Here is a 16,141-nt window from a genome sequence, read left to right as displayed (position 1 = left end):
AGCCTGAATGTAAAAATCCGTTTCAGGGCAACAGCACCAGTGCATTTTCATATTACCACAATTAATTAAAATCTACAACACCTTATGGGGTTCGTGCCATTATAAACCAAGTCATGCACCTAGTATCAAGTCTTATTATTTCTGGCATGTGACCATATGTATCCCTAAATTCATCTTAAATGTGTCAAGAGCTATCCAGACCAGCATTAAAGATAGCTGTGAACTTTCATAGATTTATTTTCTGTTCCAACCTTAAAATGTAGCAACAAAGACAGATGTTGTATAGGCTACCTATGTGTTTGACAAATGCATTTTAGGTTTTAGTTGGGACAAAAAACATTATAGTGAGTATTTCATGTCATATCTTAAATGGAAAAGAAACGACAAGGATGATAACTTGCAGAATGGAAATAAAGGTGTAAGCTAATGCACGCATAGGACAAGGGTTTTTGGACATGATGTAGTATATTTTTAAAAAGTTGAGACAGAAGCAGTTTTTTGTTATTTTCCAGATTATATGATGCCTCAGGGGACAACAGCGCTAGGGACATACAGTACCTGAGTCGGTGGAGTAGACACGGAAGCTCTTGTCCCAGAAGCCACACAGAAGGATGAAGCGGTTGTCGGCTGTGATGACGAAACACTGCGAGCTGATCTGAATGCTCTGGTCCAGCAGGTCTGAGATCTGACGACGATGACTGCCCACGTTAGTGGCTGAAGAGGAGAGGGGTACAAATAAAATGAGCAAGTCAAAGATTACATGTTGAAAATGTACAGATGTACAGTAAAGTATTTAATCTCTAATCCAACACACAATTAAGTGTTTACTTATCAGCTATTTTCAAAGAGCTCACGATCCGACGCATCTCCACTTAAATTTCACTGCACAGGCAGAGACTTGTGAGCGAATACATAAAACATTCGGGAGGTTAAGTTTATTTTTCGCAAGAGTCTAAAAAAATGGCAGAGCGTGCAAATATGTACACCACAGAATAAACACTGCAAATTCATCTTGCTTGTGTAATTTAGCCAATGGCTAGTTAGGAAGCAAATTTATTGGCATTCTTTCTTCTGTAAGTGGCATATTTTTTATCTTCTAGAGAGATACGTGCCTTAAGAAGTATTTCTTATTTGGTGGGGTCAAAAGCACTGGAGAACAGGTGTTGGGGAAGCTTGTGTAGTATGAAAACTGAGAAAGTCCAGTATACTTCCTACGACTAATATTTCAACCCATTTTTAACATTTCCCAAAGCCACAGTTGGCTCAGCACTCATCCTCAATTTACTGTGTTTAGCTCAGAGTTCTCCAGGAATGCAAACAGTGTAAATATATCACTGACAAGCACAAAAATCCCCTCTACCACCCTCTAAAACACACATGCTTCCCCGCAAACACAAAAATATATTATTTAATACAATATCTATGCTTTAGTGTTAAAATGTAAGATGGGAGAAAACGGCAATATCAAATGGTTAAATAAAACAAAAATTATTAAAGATTTAAAGAATAAATTAGCCTGAAAAGTGTGCATTCAATGACAACATAAACCCACTGTACTGCTATTAAAACATGCACTTCATCCATAAGTACTGATGCACAGACAAAGATTTCTTTGAGCCTGTACAGAGGGGGGTAAGAGAAAATACTGTACGTGTAAATAAAGATGAATATGTGAGACTAAAGCCTGGTTATTTTCAGTAGTCAATTGTTAGAAAAAAAAAAAACAGTGTGGAAATGGTCTGGTGAGAAAGAGAGTGACCCCAACATTCACAGAGAAAGAACAGCCCCCCTCACAGATGAGCGTGAGACTGCGAGAGGCTGCAGGAAAGCGAAGGAGAAGAAGGCGGGAGCAGATAGGCTGGTGTCTCCCTGCTCCACCAGTGCATCCCATACATCACTGCGGCTCGGCACTCTTCTCCTGCTCATCAACAAGTCGTGAAGGATGAGAGGCGCCCATATTGTCCTGACAGCCGTCCGGCGTGCATTCTCAATCACACATTATTACCACATTCATATTCATTTCCATTGACACGCGTCCTTTCCCTCCGCTCAAATTAAACCAAAGAGGATGCAGAAAGGGAGGGAGGGATGGGACGATGGAGAGGGAGAAAGAGGGGGAGCTGATGATGAAATGCCGGCCTAGGCCACAGCTCATTGCATTCCAATTTGCATGCAAATGGTTTAGTGAGAGAGCAGGGGCTATATCATGAGGAGTGAACTGGGGCAGAGGCTGAGAAACAACTCTAATCTACTGTCCAGGGACACAGCACTGCAGACTGCCATGAGTCACCAAGATGCCAGCAGGAATCATACATAAATCCACACAAAAAAATCATTCCCTGCATATATAAGCTCACACTATGTAAATAACATGCATGTGTGTGGATTCTTTCACAGTCATAAATGACAGCATACCTATCAGTGGGTCAATTTCCACGGGAAGTTGGTACTGCTGGTCCTGCACCGATGAGCTCTGATGACCTGACAGAGAAGAAGACAGACTGGAGTAATACTGTAATCATGTGGCCTTGTAAAGCAGACGCTGGGTTTTCTATTCATTATAACACACTGAAAGTTTTCACCATAAAGTCAGTGTCACCTACTGCCCCAAGAGTTCTTCCACCAACTAGACTGACTGAATTAGACTGACAATTATGTCAGACAGCTACCAAGGCCATAGAGACAATGATTCCCTATGCTAACCGTGTGCTACAAAATGCCTCTCTTTGCCCAACCAATCAGCTCTAGGCTGCCGTCTTTTTGGTAAACCAAAATATGTCTGAGAATATTCTCAGTCATCCAGGTCATGGTTATCATCCATGAAGAGTTGAATCCAGGGCACCCGGACTTGGCTGTAGATCTTGAAGATGTTTCACCTCTCGTCCAAGAGGCTTCTTCAGTTCTGGCTGAAGAAGCCTCTTGGATACAACTTCAAAATATTCTCTGTATTCAAGCGTAAATGCAGGACATAAAACAGCATTTCTTTCAGCCCCTGGGAAATGACTAATGCTCAGAGAGTTTGATTTAGGGCTCATGATTATTTTCATTATCCATCAACAACTTTATTATTTTTTTGATTAACCAATGAATTGTTCAATAAAAATAAAAGTAAAAAATAATAATAAACAGAATTATAAAAAAGAATAACCATCATAATTTCCCAGAGCCTAAGCAGACGTCTTCATATCTCTTGTTTTGTCTGACAAAGTATAAAACCAAAAGATAGAGTTTATTCTGATATAAACACACAGTAGAAAATCCTTATAGTAGTAATATTTTGCATCCCCTTTAATCCATGTAACTCATTTGGTACTGAAACTAACCTCTGTACTCACTAAATCTCTGAAGATTATTTTTCTGATTAACTGATTACCTTCTCAGTCTGTAAAAGTACAGAAAAAATGCCTTCCACAATTTCTAAGAGCTCAGGGCTACTTCTTCACATCGCTTGCTTTGTCTGATCAACAGTCCAAAAGCCACAGAATTTCAGTTTACAAAAATATAAAACCAAGAGAGGAGGCGGTCATTCTACCATTTGAGATGTTAACCTCCATCCTTCTTTACAAAATTGTTGTTTAATTCTCTGTTGATCAACTAATCTATTAACGACTGTTTCTGCACCAGTTTGATGATTTACATATCATAGCATGCCAAAACCTAATATAAACATAAGCATTGATACACTATTTAACTATATAGAAACACTATGTGCATTTTCCATTAGCTCCATCAACTCTATCAGCAAAACATTAAAAGTGAATCATGTCTGCAACACTGTGTTGCTTTCAATGTGCTCATGAACAAAGGTTGAATCGTTTTTATTGCTGGCATGCTTCCCTGTCCTGCACCTGAAAAGAAGTTTGGATCTGCACATGTTTCATTTTTTCTCTTTTATCTTTTCTAACAGCAACACGAAGAATCCAATAGTTCCCTGCAATTCATGAGCTACTTCTGAAGAGCACACATTTTGTTTATTATGCCAGCTCACTAAACAAATTAGGTTAATCAGTCTGGTCTGTGGTGCGCATGGATGAGGTTGTATTCTACTGAAAACCGATCAGTCTTCATCCCCATAAATTCACAGACATCAAATTTAATGTTTCTTCCAGGATAGGATGGATGTTGAGTAAATAAGGTTTTGTGAAGTGAGCGGCTGATGTATGGAGGTGGACGTGAGACCTAATGCTGGCTGCTGCATGTGTCACATTTGATACTGCTATCTAGTAGACACAGTCAACTGTCTCCCAAATCAACGTCCCTCCTATAGAGACGAGACAGGTCAATCCTCAGATTAATTAGACACTAAGTACGGAGGAGAGAGATGAACAGAGGAAGTAGGAAAGTAATTCTGTGGTACCAAAAGATTATCTTTACCTGCCTAAAATACCCTTGAAATTGATTTGATGCAGAATCGCACTGGCTTAAAATCACAGAACAAATTATTCTACTTACATGTATCTTTTAATAAGGGAACAAGAATGAGGCGAAACCACACAAATAAACAGTATGTGTGCATGGACCTAAATCTCTCACCTGTCAAGCCGTGCCATTTGTTGACAGCAAAGAGGCGGCTGGCGGTGACAGTGATGATGGCAGGCGACGTTAGACCTGGCTGGGTGTTGGCTGCTACGTGGGTCACAGGAGAGTTTGATGGAAACTTCAACACCATAATAACATCCTGCTGCATCTGCTCCGTAAACATCAGCGGGGTCTGCAGGAGAAGATACTGTTCAGCCCCCCGGGATGGACAACGGCACGCGGGGAGGAGAGGGAAAAGAGCCGAGATATGGAGCGGCAGACAAAGAGTAAAACAAAAAAGACCGAGGGAGGCAGCCGCAGTCGGTGTTAGCAATGCAAACAGAGGAGAGGGGGGGGGGAGAAGGAAAGAGAGACAGTTAGGAAGCGTGAGCAGGATAGCAGGCATTCAAGCAGCACAGACAAGCTAGGAAAAAAGAGTTTTTTATCAAGTTTGAACAGAAAAGACAAGTGATCACTTTTGAAGAAGCACTTTGTTAAATAAGGCAGCAAATGAAATCTTTTGTGTTTCGTTCTTAGTAGGACTACAACCAAACAATTCAATTCATTATCGATTAATTTCACGAGTAATTTGATGGTTATTTTTCCTATCTTTTTTGGGCCTAAAAAATGTCAGAAAATGCTGAAAAATTCAAGGTGGCTTTTTCACATTGCTTATTTTGATTCCAAATCCCAAAGACACTCAAATTACAATGATATAAAACAGAGAAAAGTCGCAAATTCAAACATTTGGGAACCCGGAAGCAGACAATGTTTTGCCCTTTTTGCTTAATACATGACTTTAATTAATAATTGATTTTAAAAAATTGTTGTCGACTAATTAAGCACTATTTTTAAGTTTTATCAGCGTATGCAAAAAGTATAAAATACTCATGAAAATATTAAAAGTCACATTCGATTTCAACTCTTTACCTATACACAGTAGGGGAGACCAACAACAAAAAAAAAGTGATTTCATTGACTTATCAGATTGTTTCCTCTGTTCAGACAGGAGCCTATATAGAGCCATTTACAGAGTGTTTGCACTAAGCAGCTCTAACACAGAGCCATTTTCCCTCCTTGCGTGTAAAGAAGAGGCACATCAATGTTTAACATCAGGAAGAGACCTGAGTAAATCTGGTGTGTCTGACAGCTAACCAGATGTACTGACAGTATCATTACCACCAGCATGGGCGGATGCCGACAGTCTGACAACACACTCGCATGCGAGAGGATGGAGAGAAAGTAAAGAGCGAGAACATGTATAGGCAAAGAGAACAGGGTGTTGTGAAGCAATATAGAGCTGTGGCAAGGGTTAGAAATGCGTTTGAATGATGGCGTCTGAATATTATGTTTGAAAACCTTATGTGGTGGAGTTAAAATAAAAAACATTTCATAGGAATTTGCCCATACAGTAAGTTAGGCAGATACAAAGCACCGGTCTGAGTTTGTGTCTGTGTGTACATGTGTGCGCTGGGTGGTGGTCTACAGCCAGCTGTCAGCGCCACAGGGACACCACACTAATAGGGACTCATGGGGCCTTGGTCCATCACAAGCAGGCACACTGACTGCACTCCTTGGCCCTTAAAAAGCCGTCACTTCAGCAGTGCTGTTCATTGCTCTCCTTCGCTGATCTCCTCTGCTTCAAGCTAAGGTGGAAAATCTGGCTCAGACCCAGGTTTCCTGCCAGGAGCTGTGCATTTCCCGCAAACCTTTTACTAAACACACATGCACACGAATGCTTGTGATCTTACCCTTTCACACACACCTCACTAATGATGAGAGAGGAGATGCTTTCAAACCAAAGACTTTATATTCCCACAATTGTGGATGGAAAAAGAGGGATGAAAAGAATGAGCCAAAAAATGTGATGCTTATGGGAAGCAAAGCAGAGTGCCAACGTCAGGACAGCCCCGACATCAGAGACAGCATTAACCAGGCAGCAGGAGAGTTGATACTGTAGCTCTGTTTGCTGCTGATCCATCATAGTATTTTCAGACTGGAGCATTACAAGTACAGTGGTGTGTGTGTTTCTGAGACTATCTGTTTTGCATGTATGGGTGTGCACCACTCACCACTTGCATGGCTGAGCTTCGGGGTGGGTGTGGCTCGATGAGCAACTGGCAGGGGGTCTGTCCAAAACTCCTAATTTGAGACTCCACAGCCTGAGGAAAAAAAAGAGAGAAAGGAGAAGAAAAAAAAAAACACAAAGAAAATGGATATATATTAGCTTTTTTTAAATTTCATTTTTGTGGATTTTTCTTGCATCATTGTAACTCAGATGTGCATTGATGTACAAAACTTTTTATGTCTAACATGATCACATTCTATTCTATCATATCATATTTCCTAAGATCACATCACTACCTGATAAATGTTACACCAATCTTAAAATATTGTGTTTAAGCAAATGCAGCGCGAGGAAAAAAATGCAATGGGGTTCAAGCACACATGCATACACTCTTACATGTAAACATACTTTTTCACTTGTCAGATACACACTCACACGTACACACGGGCACACCAATTTATCCTCCGCAGCCACACACAGAATCAGAGGAAGGCTGGGATAGGCAGGCTCGTTGGCTGGTTAGGTGGTGTTAATGAAGAGGTATAGGACTATAAATGTCAGAGCAGACGCCGGCCGAGCAGTCTCTGGACAGCATCACACAGCTCACTGTCAGGCCAACTAGCACGGCCTGGAACACACCCACATGGATGTACAGGGCTATGGCAGTGTATCCCAATACTGTACACTATCATGCTATTGTTTAAGATTGCAAAAAACAAGCAGCAACATAGAATAATCTGTATCTATATTTTTTTAATTAACCAATTAGGTTCTGTGAAATAAATTTTACAAAAAGTTAATTGGTGAATTTTTCAAATTGGTTGTTTTCTCTGAAGGACTGAGATATTTACTTAACATCAATCAATGGAAATCAAAGAAAAGAAGAAAATCCTCCTAATTCAAAAAATGGAGCCAGGAAATTTTTAATATTTTTGCTAACGATGACTAACAATAAAAAGATCATCCAAACTGTCAACAGAAATGTTGTTTTGAATAACTAATGGATTAAATAACTAACTGTAATTATTATCATTATTGGCTATCATAAGTGCATTCAAATGTTTTGTTTTGCTTTAATTAAATGTGATTCAGGAAAGAACAATCTTAATCGATTTCCAAATCCAACTAAATCTAGGCAGAGAAAACAAGGCAGCATTATGAATTGGATTTAACAAATTATCGATGATAGAAAATTTGGGCCTGTGCAGGCACACAGATAAAAACCTTTTCAAACTTCAGACACATTTCTATAAAGACAAAACAAAATTAAAAAAACCTTACAAAACCTTCTTACAAAAACCTTCTTACAAAACACAAAACACAGAAAACCGAATACAATAAAAAGGTCAGTAGCAGTTTGAATAACAACATTAAGCAGAAATTACACTGAGTAAAAAACTCTGTTATGTGAAACACATACATTATGATAGATGGTTTATTAAAAGGGACAGGGAGAGAGAAAATGGCCAACACAAAATTATGACAGACCTGTCAGTATGTTGGTGTGCACTGTGACTGGCTGTGTGGGAGTGACAGCTTGTGTGTGTAGGCTGAGACGTTTTAGCCTGACTTGGCGAGGCCTGTGAGAATGAGCTCATGGTTGAGGCCTGCATATGGTATTTCCATGAGAAAAAAAGGTTGGGAAGTTAGTCTGCTCATACCCATTGTCTGAAACTAACCAGAGATCAGAGGGGCTTAGAGAAGGAGAGATCTCAACTGTCTATTACGAGGTATTGTCAGCTTCTTTAGGGTCAAGAATGATACACCAAAATCTTACATAGAGTATTTTTCATGCAGAACTAAAACACCAAGGAGATCATGTCCTTCCCCTGTCATCTTCTCTTTTTTATGTGTACTTCATTCTGCAAGTTTTTGCGCTTTTCTTTTAAGTCTCCCTTTTTTTTTTTAAACTGTATTTATCTTTGTTTTTTGAGCAGAACAATAAGCTGAAATTTCCCACTGTATAGGATAGTGTAAATTAACCAATAGCCCTGTTAGGACCGTCTAAAGAATGAAAGCGCATGATTAGTTCAGACATGATACATGAGATAAGGATAGGTAAAACAGAAGAGGATTAGGTCTGCTTACCATGCGTGTAAAAAGCTGTATTTACTCTGTGTTGTACTTGCACATGCATGTGTGCAAGAAATGCCAGATCTGAAAAGAGACGCTCCCATGATCCAGTATTGTGCGATGTATGTATGTTAACACTGCACTGGTCTAAATGTTTTTAAGTTAACGCAATGATAGCAAAGATCAGAACACATCATCAGCACGTGACCGCAACACAGATCATTACAGGGAATCTTCACATTTTACATCTCATCCACAGTTGGTGTGTTAGTGGAAGGACATCGGTGTATCATTCAAGGTCAAAGTGCCTCCCCTCTCCTCTGCCTAAAGAGCGGGGCATTTTGCTTAAGCTAATGTGTAGAAGAGACTCCTCAAAGTCACTCAACCTATCTTCATTAAGTTACGCTCTGACATTTATGAGTCTGTGGAACGTTGGGAAGTGGCTGAGTCTAGGTCAGCATGTCCTCTCCCTATATGCCAATGCAATGCTCAGGTGATTATATGAAGGGCCATCCACAAGGCCAATCACTTTGGGGGCGCTGGCCCATGTCTGATGAAGGTTTTCTATATTCTATACATTTAAATGGCTGAGACGCCCTCGGCTCAGATGTCCCAGCCTGCCCTTTGATTTACTCAGCCACTTGACAAGATGGATCTCCATGTAAAACATGCTGTTTTTATGCAAATCAACCCAACAACATTGACTATGAAAAGAACAAAAAAGAATAACTGCAATGGGCTTGTATTTCTGTCAAGCAGCGTAGTGGCATATTCTGTATCTTCAGCTTTAGATGTTCATACTTTGAAAAAAAATATTGAATACAGTGAAGGACAAATTGTCCAAAGAAAGTAAACCAGTGGGCCATGTGTTTCGTGGGTGACTTTGGCTGAGTGTCAAAGTAGGTTCGCTCGCGTGGGTATATTTCCCGTCTTCTGCCGAATTACGCACACACTATACAATTCAGACGGGGCTCTGTGTTTTGTTAGTGGCGTAAGAGGCTGTGGGATTTTCCATAATCACATGTGAAAGAGGGGAAGCCCTGTACAACGAAGAGAAGGCAGCACAGGGTGTGTTTCTCTTTATACACTGAGAAGCAACACAGATGTCCATACAAGCCACGCACAAGGGTGCACACACGAACACATAAATGCATCTGAGAGGGGGTGAGTTTTGACTTGCGGCGGAGGCAGGACAGGAAGTAATCATGGTTCTGAAAAACACAGCAGTGGTCTCCGCAGCATTCCCTAATCTGTGCTGAGATATTCCAAACTCTCTCCCAGAACAGAAATGCACAGATAAACACACAGCCATGTGCATTTATGCTGATGAGCACACATAAATATACAAAGGTATACACATACCAATGAATTCATGTATAAATACAATGTGTATGTACAAACATATCAAGGTATGATCCACACAAATCTCTGGAGTCTCTATGTGATTTTGTGTGTGTGAGGTTGTTTGCGGCCGGTGGGAGTTAGCAGCTGCCAAACAGCGTGGCAGGAATACAGAATCAGCCAACCAGGAATACAGAACCCTCTGCCCCAATCTACTACCTTTTCCAACCCAAATATGCACGCACACACGTCTGTGACCCATCCCCCTGACACTGAACAGCCCCGGGACCTGCCCGAATTTGTCCTGGCCCAGACCACAGCTCAGGCTGAAACAGTTGTCACTCAGTAATGGTAGACTCTGGGGACACTTTCAAATCCAGAGCCCTCAGTCCCAAAGCTCCTGCAGCCCTCAGCCACCCCCAGTACCGGGCTATGACGAGGCCCAGGCCTGGAACTCTGTTTCCACCTTCTGAGGAGACAGGGCATGCTTCCTTCCGCACAAACACAGTTGAAGGAGAGCCTTGGCTTAGCTCACGGGGATAACACTGCTTTGGTTTATTTAACTAATTAAAGTGCTCAGACGGATGGTGTTTTCGAAGGTGAAAGCCAGCAGATTGGACTCACAGCATCAGAGGGGGAGTGGGAGGGGAAAACAACAAACTCAACATTGTTGCTTTATTCATATTTCACACAAAGGTATGGTGAAAATATTCAATTTCCACCACATCTTCACAATGTAAGGTTCAGTGCGACATCGCCAGTGTTAAATATGGCATGTGTAACCTTTTACAACAGATGTATAATATTCAGTTAAACTGTGATATGTTTGGAAAATGAACGTGGACCAACAAGACCCTAGAACCCTGTTTTCCATAAAATTTGATGCCTCCTGTCACTAAACAAGTTACTAAGAGCTTAATTTGCAAGAGGAAAATAATTGTATTTTCTTTCATTTGTGGTTTACAGTATTGCAGCATGTTTCCCACAACATGTAACCCAATGCACACAATATAAAGAACACTTAAGCACTAATGCGCGGCACAACAACTTCTTTGCACTGGTCTGGTTTATTAACTATAATCTAATGTCAAAAAACGAATTTAGTAATGATATTAAAATATGCTATACATAGCACCACAACTACATTAAAATAAAAACCACATATTCCAGAAGCATGTATATCCAAAACCTACATTCCTGCAGTCATAAGCAGGGAGGCAGGAGTTGCTATTCTGATACCCTTCAAATCATATGCCCCTTCCTCTGATGGTGTCCCGTATGTATGTGGATTTATCAATCCCATGGTCACTGGAACTGCTTGGCAGAAACAGTGGAGTGCCAGTGATCCAATTTTGTGGTGCGTGTGTGTTAACCAGTAGAGTGGTTAATGGGCTCGGGCTGAGGGTGGAAATGACCGGTGCACCCTGGTAATGAATCTGTGTGTGTGTGTGTGTGTGTGTGTGTGTGTGTGTGTGTGTGTGTGTGTGTGTTTGTGTGTGTTTGTGGACGCTTGTATGTGTCGCTAAAGGCCAAAGCACATCTGGATGGGAATTAGGGTGAATGAGGTGATAAATCACAGATCTACCCCTGGTGCCTGTGATGCTCCAGTCACTGAGCATGAAGGGCAGCAGAACAGTGGAGGCAAAACGCATTTCAGCCACTTGATATACACTGATCTCATCTCCATTTATACCTCAATGCTATAACGACCTTTGCTTAAAGGGTCATTTTGGTTTATTAGAACTTGTGTCTTGCTTTCATTGTTTTGTCAATTTTTCCTATGGCTAATAATAACATTGCACTCACCACTTTAACTGCTAAGTAAATGAAACACAGCAATATTTCTACAACAAAGTCAAATTTGGCAAGATACAGAAGAAGGTGGACCATCAAACAGACTTTAAAAAGCCACTTTTTGTTTTTACCTTTAATTAAAGAGGTTTAAATAATCTGTTGGCCTGTTTACAACCTATGTGGCCGCTTATCCTTCCACCCCTCTTGTAAGACTTTGTTTGAACGATGTCGCCAAGTTTCCAGATCTCAGCACTTACTTTGGCAAATGAACTTTTTTCATAGCCAATAAAAATGATGGCCGAAACATTGACAGTAAGTAACTAAAATTCTCCCTGTGAGTAAATGCTGAAAAAAAAAAAAAAAAAAAAAAAAAATAGGATAATTGCCATTTTTACTTCAGCAGGGTCAATTGGTCTGCTGCTGGCTAGCTGCCTTTTACAGCAGATTGGTGAAGTTGTCAAGTCGGTGTTTTGGCTGTTGGCAAACTAGCTGTTTATTTTTTTCTTTTCAGCACTGTGTTTTGTGTGTTTGCTTTCGGGCAAAGCCTGCGTAGCTTGTGTGTGCAGCAGTTCAAAGTGAGGGGGATGAATAATGAATGAAAGCCAAGGAGGAGGTTTTAAGGCATTAAAGTGGAACACTTGGTGGTGGGCTTTCAGAGGTATCACACAGGGGAAAGACATTGCTCAGCAATACCTGCCAGCAGATTGTTAGCTTAGCTCTCCCATTCCATTCTACAACAAATTTAACATGGCTAATGGCATCAAAAGTCTCCCTGAAATACAGATGCAGAGAGTGGATAGATGCTTTTATAAAATAGTCAGATTAAGCATCCATTTAGGAGTGCTAAGACTCCTACTTACTGTAATATGGTACTTTTCCCTTACTCAGCATGATCTGCCAAGGGAGTTAAATCAGCCGTGCAGTGCATAAATGTGTATTAAAATGTGTGTATATGCATGTATTGTATCGTGTTGCAGCCTCACCTCTCTGAGCATGGGGTCACTGATGGAGCTGAGGTTGACTGCGCCTTCATAGGTCAGATAATAGAAAACATTTAGGGCTCTGGTGGCTTCAGGTCCCTGCTGCTTGTAGCCAAAGATCAGATCGATCCACTGGTGGAGCTGGCAGGACACAAACTCACTCTCCAGAGCCTGTAAATGGAGGGGAGGACAGAAGATTGGGAGTATCGTGAATGTCAACACATGCACACAATTTACACACCATACTCTAAGCAAATGCTACTCCCCTAACAAGTTCGTCATCCCGTTACTAAACAGCAGTTATAATTAATGCCTCTCAAAGATGAATTCCTCAGTGAAAGCAGACTTCCCTGCTAATTCTTCCTGTGACTGAATCTGCCAATGATTTCTATAATGAGCAAAAAGCACAATGAATCCATATCTGATCATATGGGGGCATCAAAACATTAGAGAACTCTTGTAGTTCATTAGGGAGCCATTTCAGCTTATGTCTTTGTTCTTTTCTCTGCTGGTTGTTGGTGGATAAAAGCACCATGTTGCTCTTGTGCACACGTCTCTCACCATAACACTGAGGTACAAGTCATTTTCTCTCCTCATTAGCCGGCAAAGGAGGGAAAAAACATTTATGGTTTCCTCATAAAAACAGGCAATTGCGTTAATTTGTGTAAAGCTGTCGGCTCACAAAAGCCCTCTAAACATGACCAAATTAGAACGAGGCAGCCCTTGATTGTCATTGCTGCCTTGTGTCACATTAATTTGTGACAAAACATTAGCCTGTGCTACACTTAAATGGCAATTTATATAATTTAAATTTTTACTGCAGAGACCAGCGCATCCCTCATTTAAATGTGACTTTCTGACAGCTCATTCTGCATCGGATTCCTCCCCATTCTCTTAATTACAACTTTCAATCAGGGAGGAGAGCACGGGGTATAAAGAGGAGACTGAGTGCAGTTGAGGTATGATGATGTTTTCACTGCAACTTGACTACTGACTGAATTTTTGATGCTCTCCCAAATCCTATAACCTGAAATGATGAAAAGCTTAACAGTGAAAGTACTGTGTGGATAATACAAGAGTGGGAATGAGTGGGTTTCTTTAGAGGGGGGATTCCAGAAGACAAAGATTCAAAAAGGTTTTCAGGTTCAATGTGTGGAAACATGCAAAAAAAAAAAACAAAAAAAACAAAGACCCATTAACTAGGGCTGAGTATCACACATCCTGGGTACTACCAACCATGTAGTACCATGTAGAAGGAACGTAAAACATGCAATTGATTTGTGTTGATAGCTGTCAATATTCTCGGTGAAAAAAATATATGTATGTTAGTGTATGTTAAGAGAAAACTAGGACGTGTATGTGAGGAGATTTTTATGGGTGAAATACGTCTTTACTGACTTTTGTCAGGTACAGTATTTTAATGTTTCCTTTCATGTATCTTGCAACTATTTTGGATTCTTTTGCTTCATTTGGAATATTTTTTTTATACATCTGGTACAGTCTTTTTGATGCGATTTTTATTACTGTATATACATCTTGACTTCTTTTGAGATATTCATAACGCGGGCCGAGTTGGATTGCTAACCACACCTGTCATCACAGAGGCTATCAGCCTATCGAAAAACATATGGGTGTAGTAACCATTTTTACACATTTTGACCTGTCTAAACCAAGAGCTGACTGGGACTGAAACATTGCCAATCAAAATAAAGTTGTGTTTCAGAGTTGGTGCAATTGCATAGAAACATGCATCAAAAATGGGGATTGAATGTCTGGTGAGATTCATAATCTTGTTTACTTGTTCTCTGATCAATCTGCTACTGATTAATTAAACTTTTGCCATCTTTACGCAAGTCTCTGTAGGAAAAGTTCTTGAGAGAATTTTTCTTTTGATAATTCAAACCATATTGTATTTCTCAAAACAAGGAATTGCAGTAAGTACCTACAGCGTCATAGCTTCAGTAAGGGCACAATTTCAAAATAGTTCAAGCAATCCCCAGGTCTACTGTTAACAGGAGAGTCTGTTGTAAATTCCTCTTGTCATGGGTGTAAAACTCATCCAGGTATACTGCAGGTTTATGGTTATTACACACATTGGTATTTTGGACAATCCCCACTTAGGTGCAAACACTGTTCTGACCGATGTAGATCTGACAAAATTAGCAGATGGGGAGGAATTTGTCTGTTCTTTTCTACTTTGTGTGATTCACTTTGCAACATTTTCTGTTAAGGGCTGAACTATGGGGTGATGCTAAAACCAAGGAAAACTAACCATTAGTATTAAAATACAACAGAACACCCCAAGAGTGTAAGACGGCCTAGACTCCATGTCTGTCTGTCCCTCAGACATCAGTTTATTCACAGTATTTTAGTGTGTTTAAAGGCTATTGTCACAGGGCAATCCTTTTTATTAATGTTACATTATAAGCCAGGGAAAACCTCTTTATTCAAACTCACTTTAATAGCGGGCAGAGTGGGATTCGATTGTGTGTGTGCCTGTGTGTATGTATGTGAGTGAGAGAGAGAGATCAGTTCATTATGCGCTAGGACTGACCTTTGACAGGCCCTGCTCCCCTGTTTCTAAAACTAAAGCTGGTCCTGATGGACATTTAACGTGCACTGCAATCTACTGTCAATCAGCATGGGGAAACAAAGACAGCGGTGTTATTGCAGCTCCCTCTCCAGAGGCCCGCCTTTATGGAAATCACTTGCATGTACCATTTGGAGAGGGAGAGAGATGGAATAAGTGACTGTGCACGTGTGTGTTGTGTTGGCACTGGAAGAACTATCATTTTAGATTTTTAATAACCTTGTACACAGTTTTAAAACCAATTCTCACCTTGTCATTATGGGTTATTGGGTATAGAGCGATGGGCAAAAAGGGTAATTTCATCCATTTAAAATTAAATCTACAAAACAGTAAAGTGTGTAAAAAAGTGAAGGGGTCTGAACACATTATGAAGCCACTATATATAGCTGTGTATTATTGTATTTTTTTGGTCTGTCACCATCTGTCTGACAAAAGGCTCAGTGGTACTCTGTAACTGAAGTCTAGGTATAGGAATTTAACCTCAGTGGATTCAATCTCAGAGATTCAAAGAATATCTGCCTCTGCCTATGGGCGTACGGTAAACTGCCTCAATCACGTCTCTTCAAAGCTCTTTCAGAAACGGCAGAATGTCGCCACTCAGACAACAGTTAGATTAGGCTGTAAGTAAAACGACAGATTCTTTCTTAGCCTTACTCTAGACCAGGGGTTTTTATATCAGAAGTACACTCAGAGAAAAATTCTGGCGATCAAGTTGTCTAAAGAAATAACTGCTTACACAGGAGTAAAGAATAACTCTAGCAGTGTTTTATAATTTTT

General features: G+C 40.4%; 1 protein-coding gene across 1 annotated transcript in view; it reads right to left on the bottom strand.

The window, feature by feature from the left end:
- The window catches only part of lrba (LPS responsive beige-like anchor protein), a 191,710-nt gene that overhangs the window by 14,137 nt on the left and 161,432 nt on the right, over positions 1-16,141 (bottom strand). Inside the window, exons 48-52 of the mRNA XM_040146675.1 lie at positions 12,778-12,945; positions 6,591-6,680; positions 4,534-4,726; positions 2,416-2,481; positions 559-714 (exon numbers count right to left, since the gene is read on the bottom strand). Coding sequence (XP_040002609.1) covers positions 559-714; positions 2,416-2,481; positions 4,534-4,726; positions 6,591-6,680; positions 12,778-12,945 — 673 coding nt within the window. The remainder of the gene's footprint in view (positions 1-558; positions 715-2,415; positions 2,482-4,533; positions 4,727-6,590; positions 6,681-12,777; positions 12,946-16,141) is intronic.

This window comes from Xiphias gladius, chromosome 15 (assembly GCF_016859285.1).
Source record: "Xiphias gladius isolate SHS-SW01 ecotype Sanya breed wild chromosome 15, ASM1685928v1, whole genome shotgun sequence".
In the NCBI taxonomy this organism is placed as follows: Eukaryota; Metazoa; Chordata; class Actinopteri; order Istiophoriformes; family Xiphiidae; genus Xiphias; species Xiphias gladius.
This window is presented reverse-complemented; position numbering and strand designations above follow the sequence as displayed.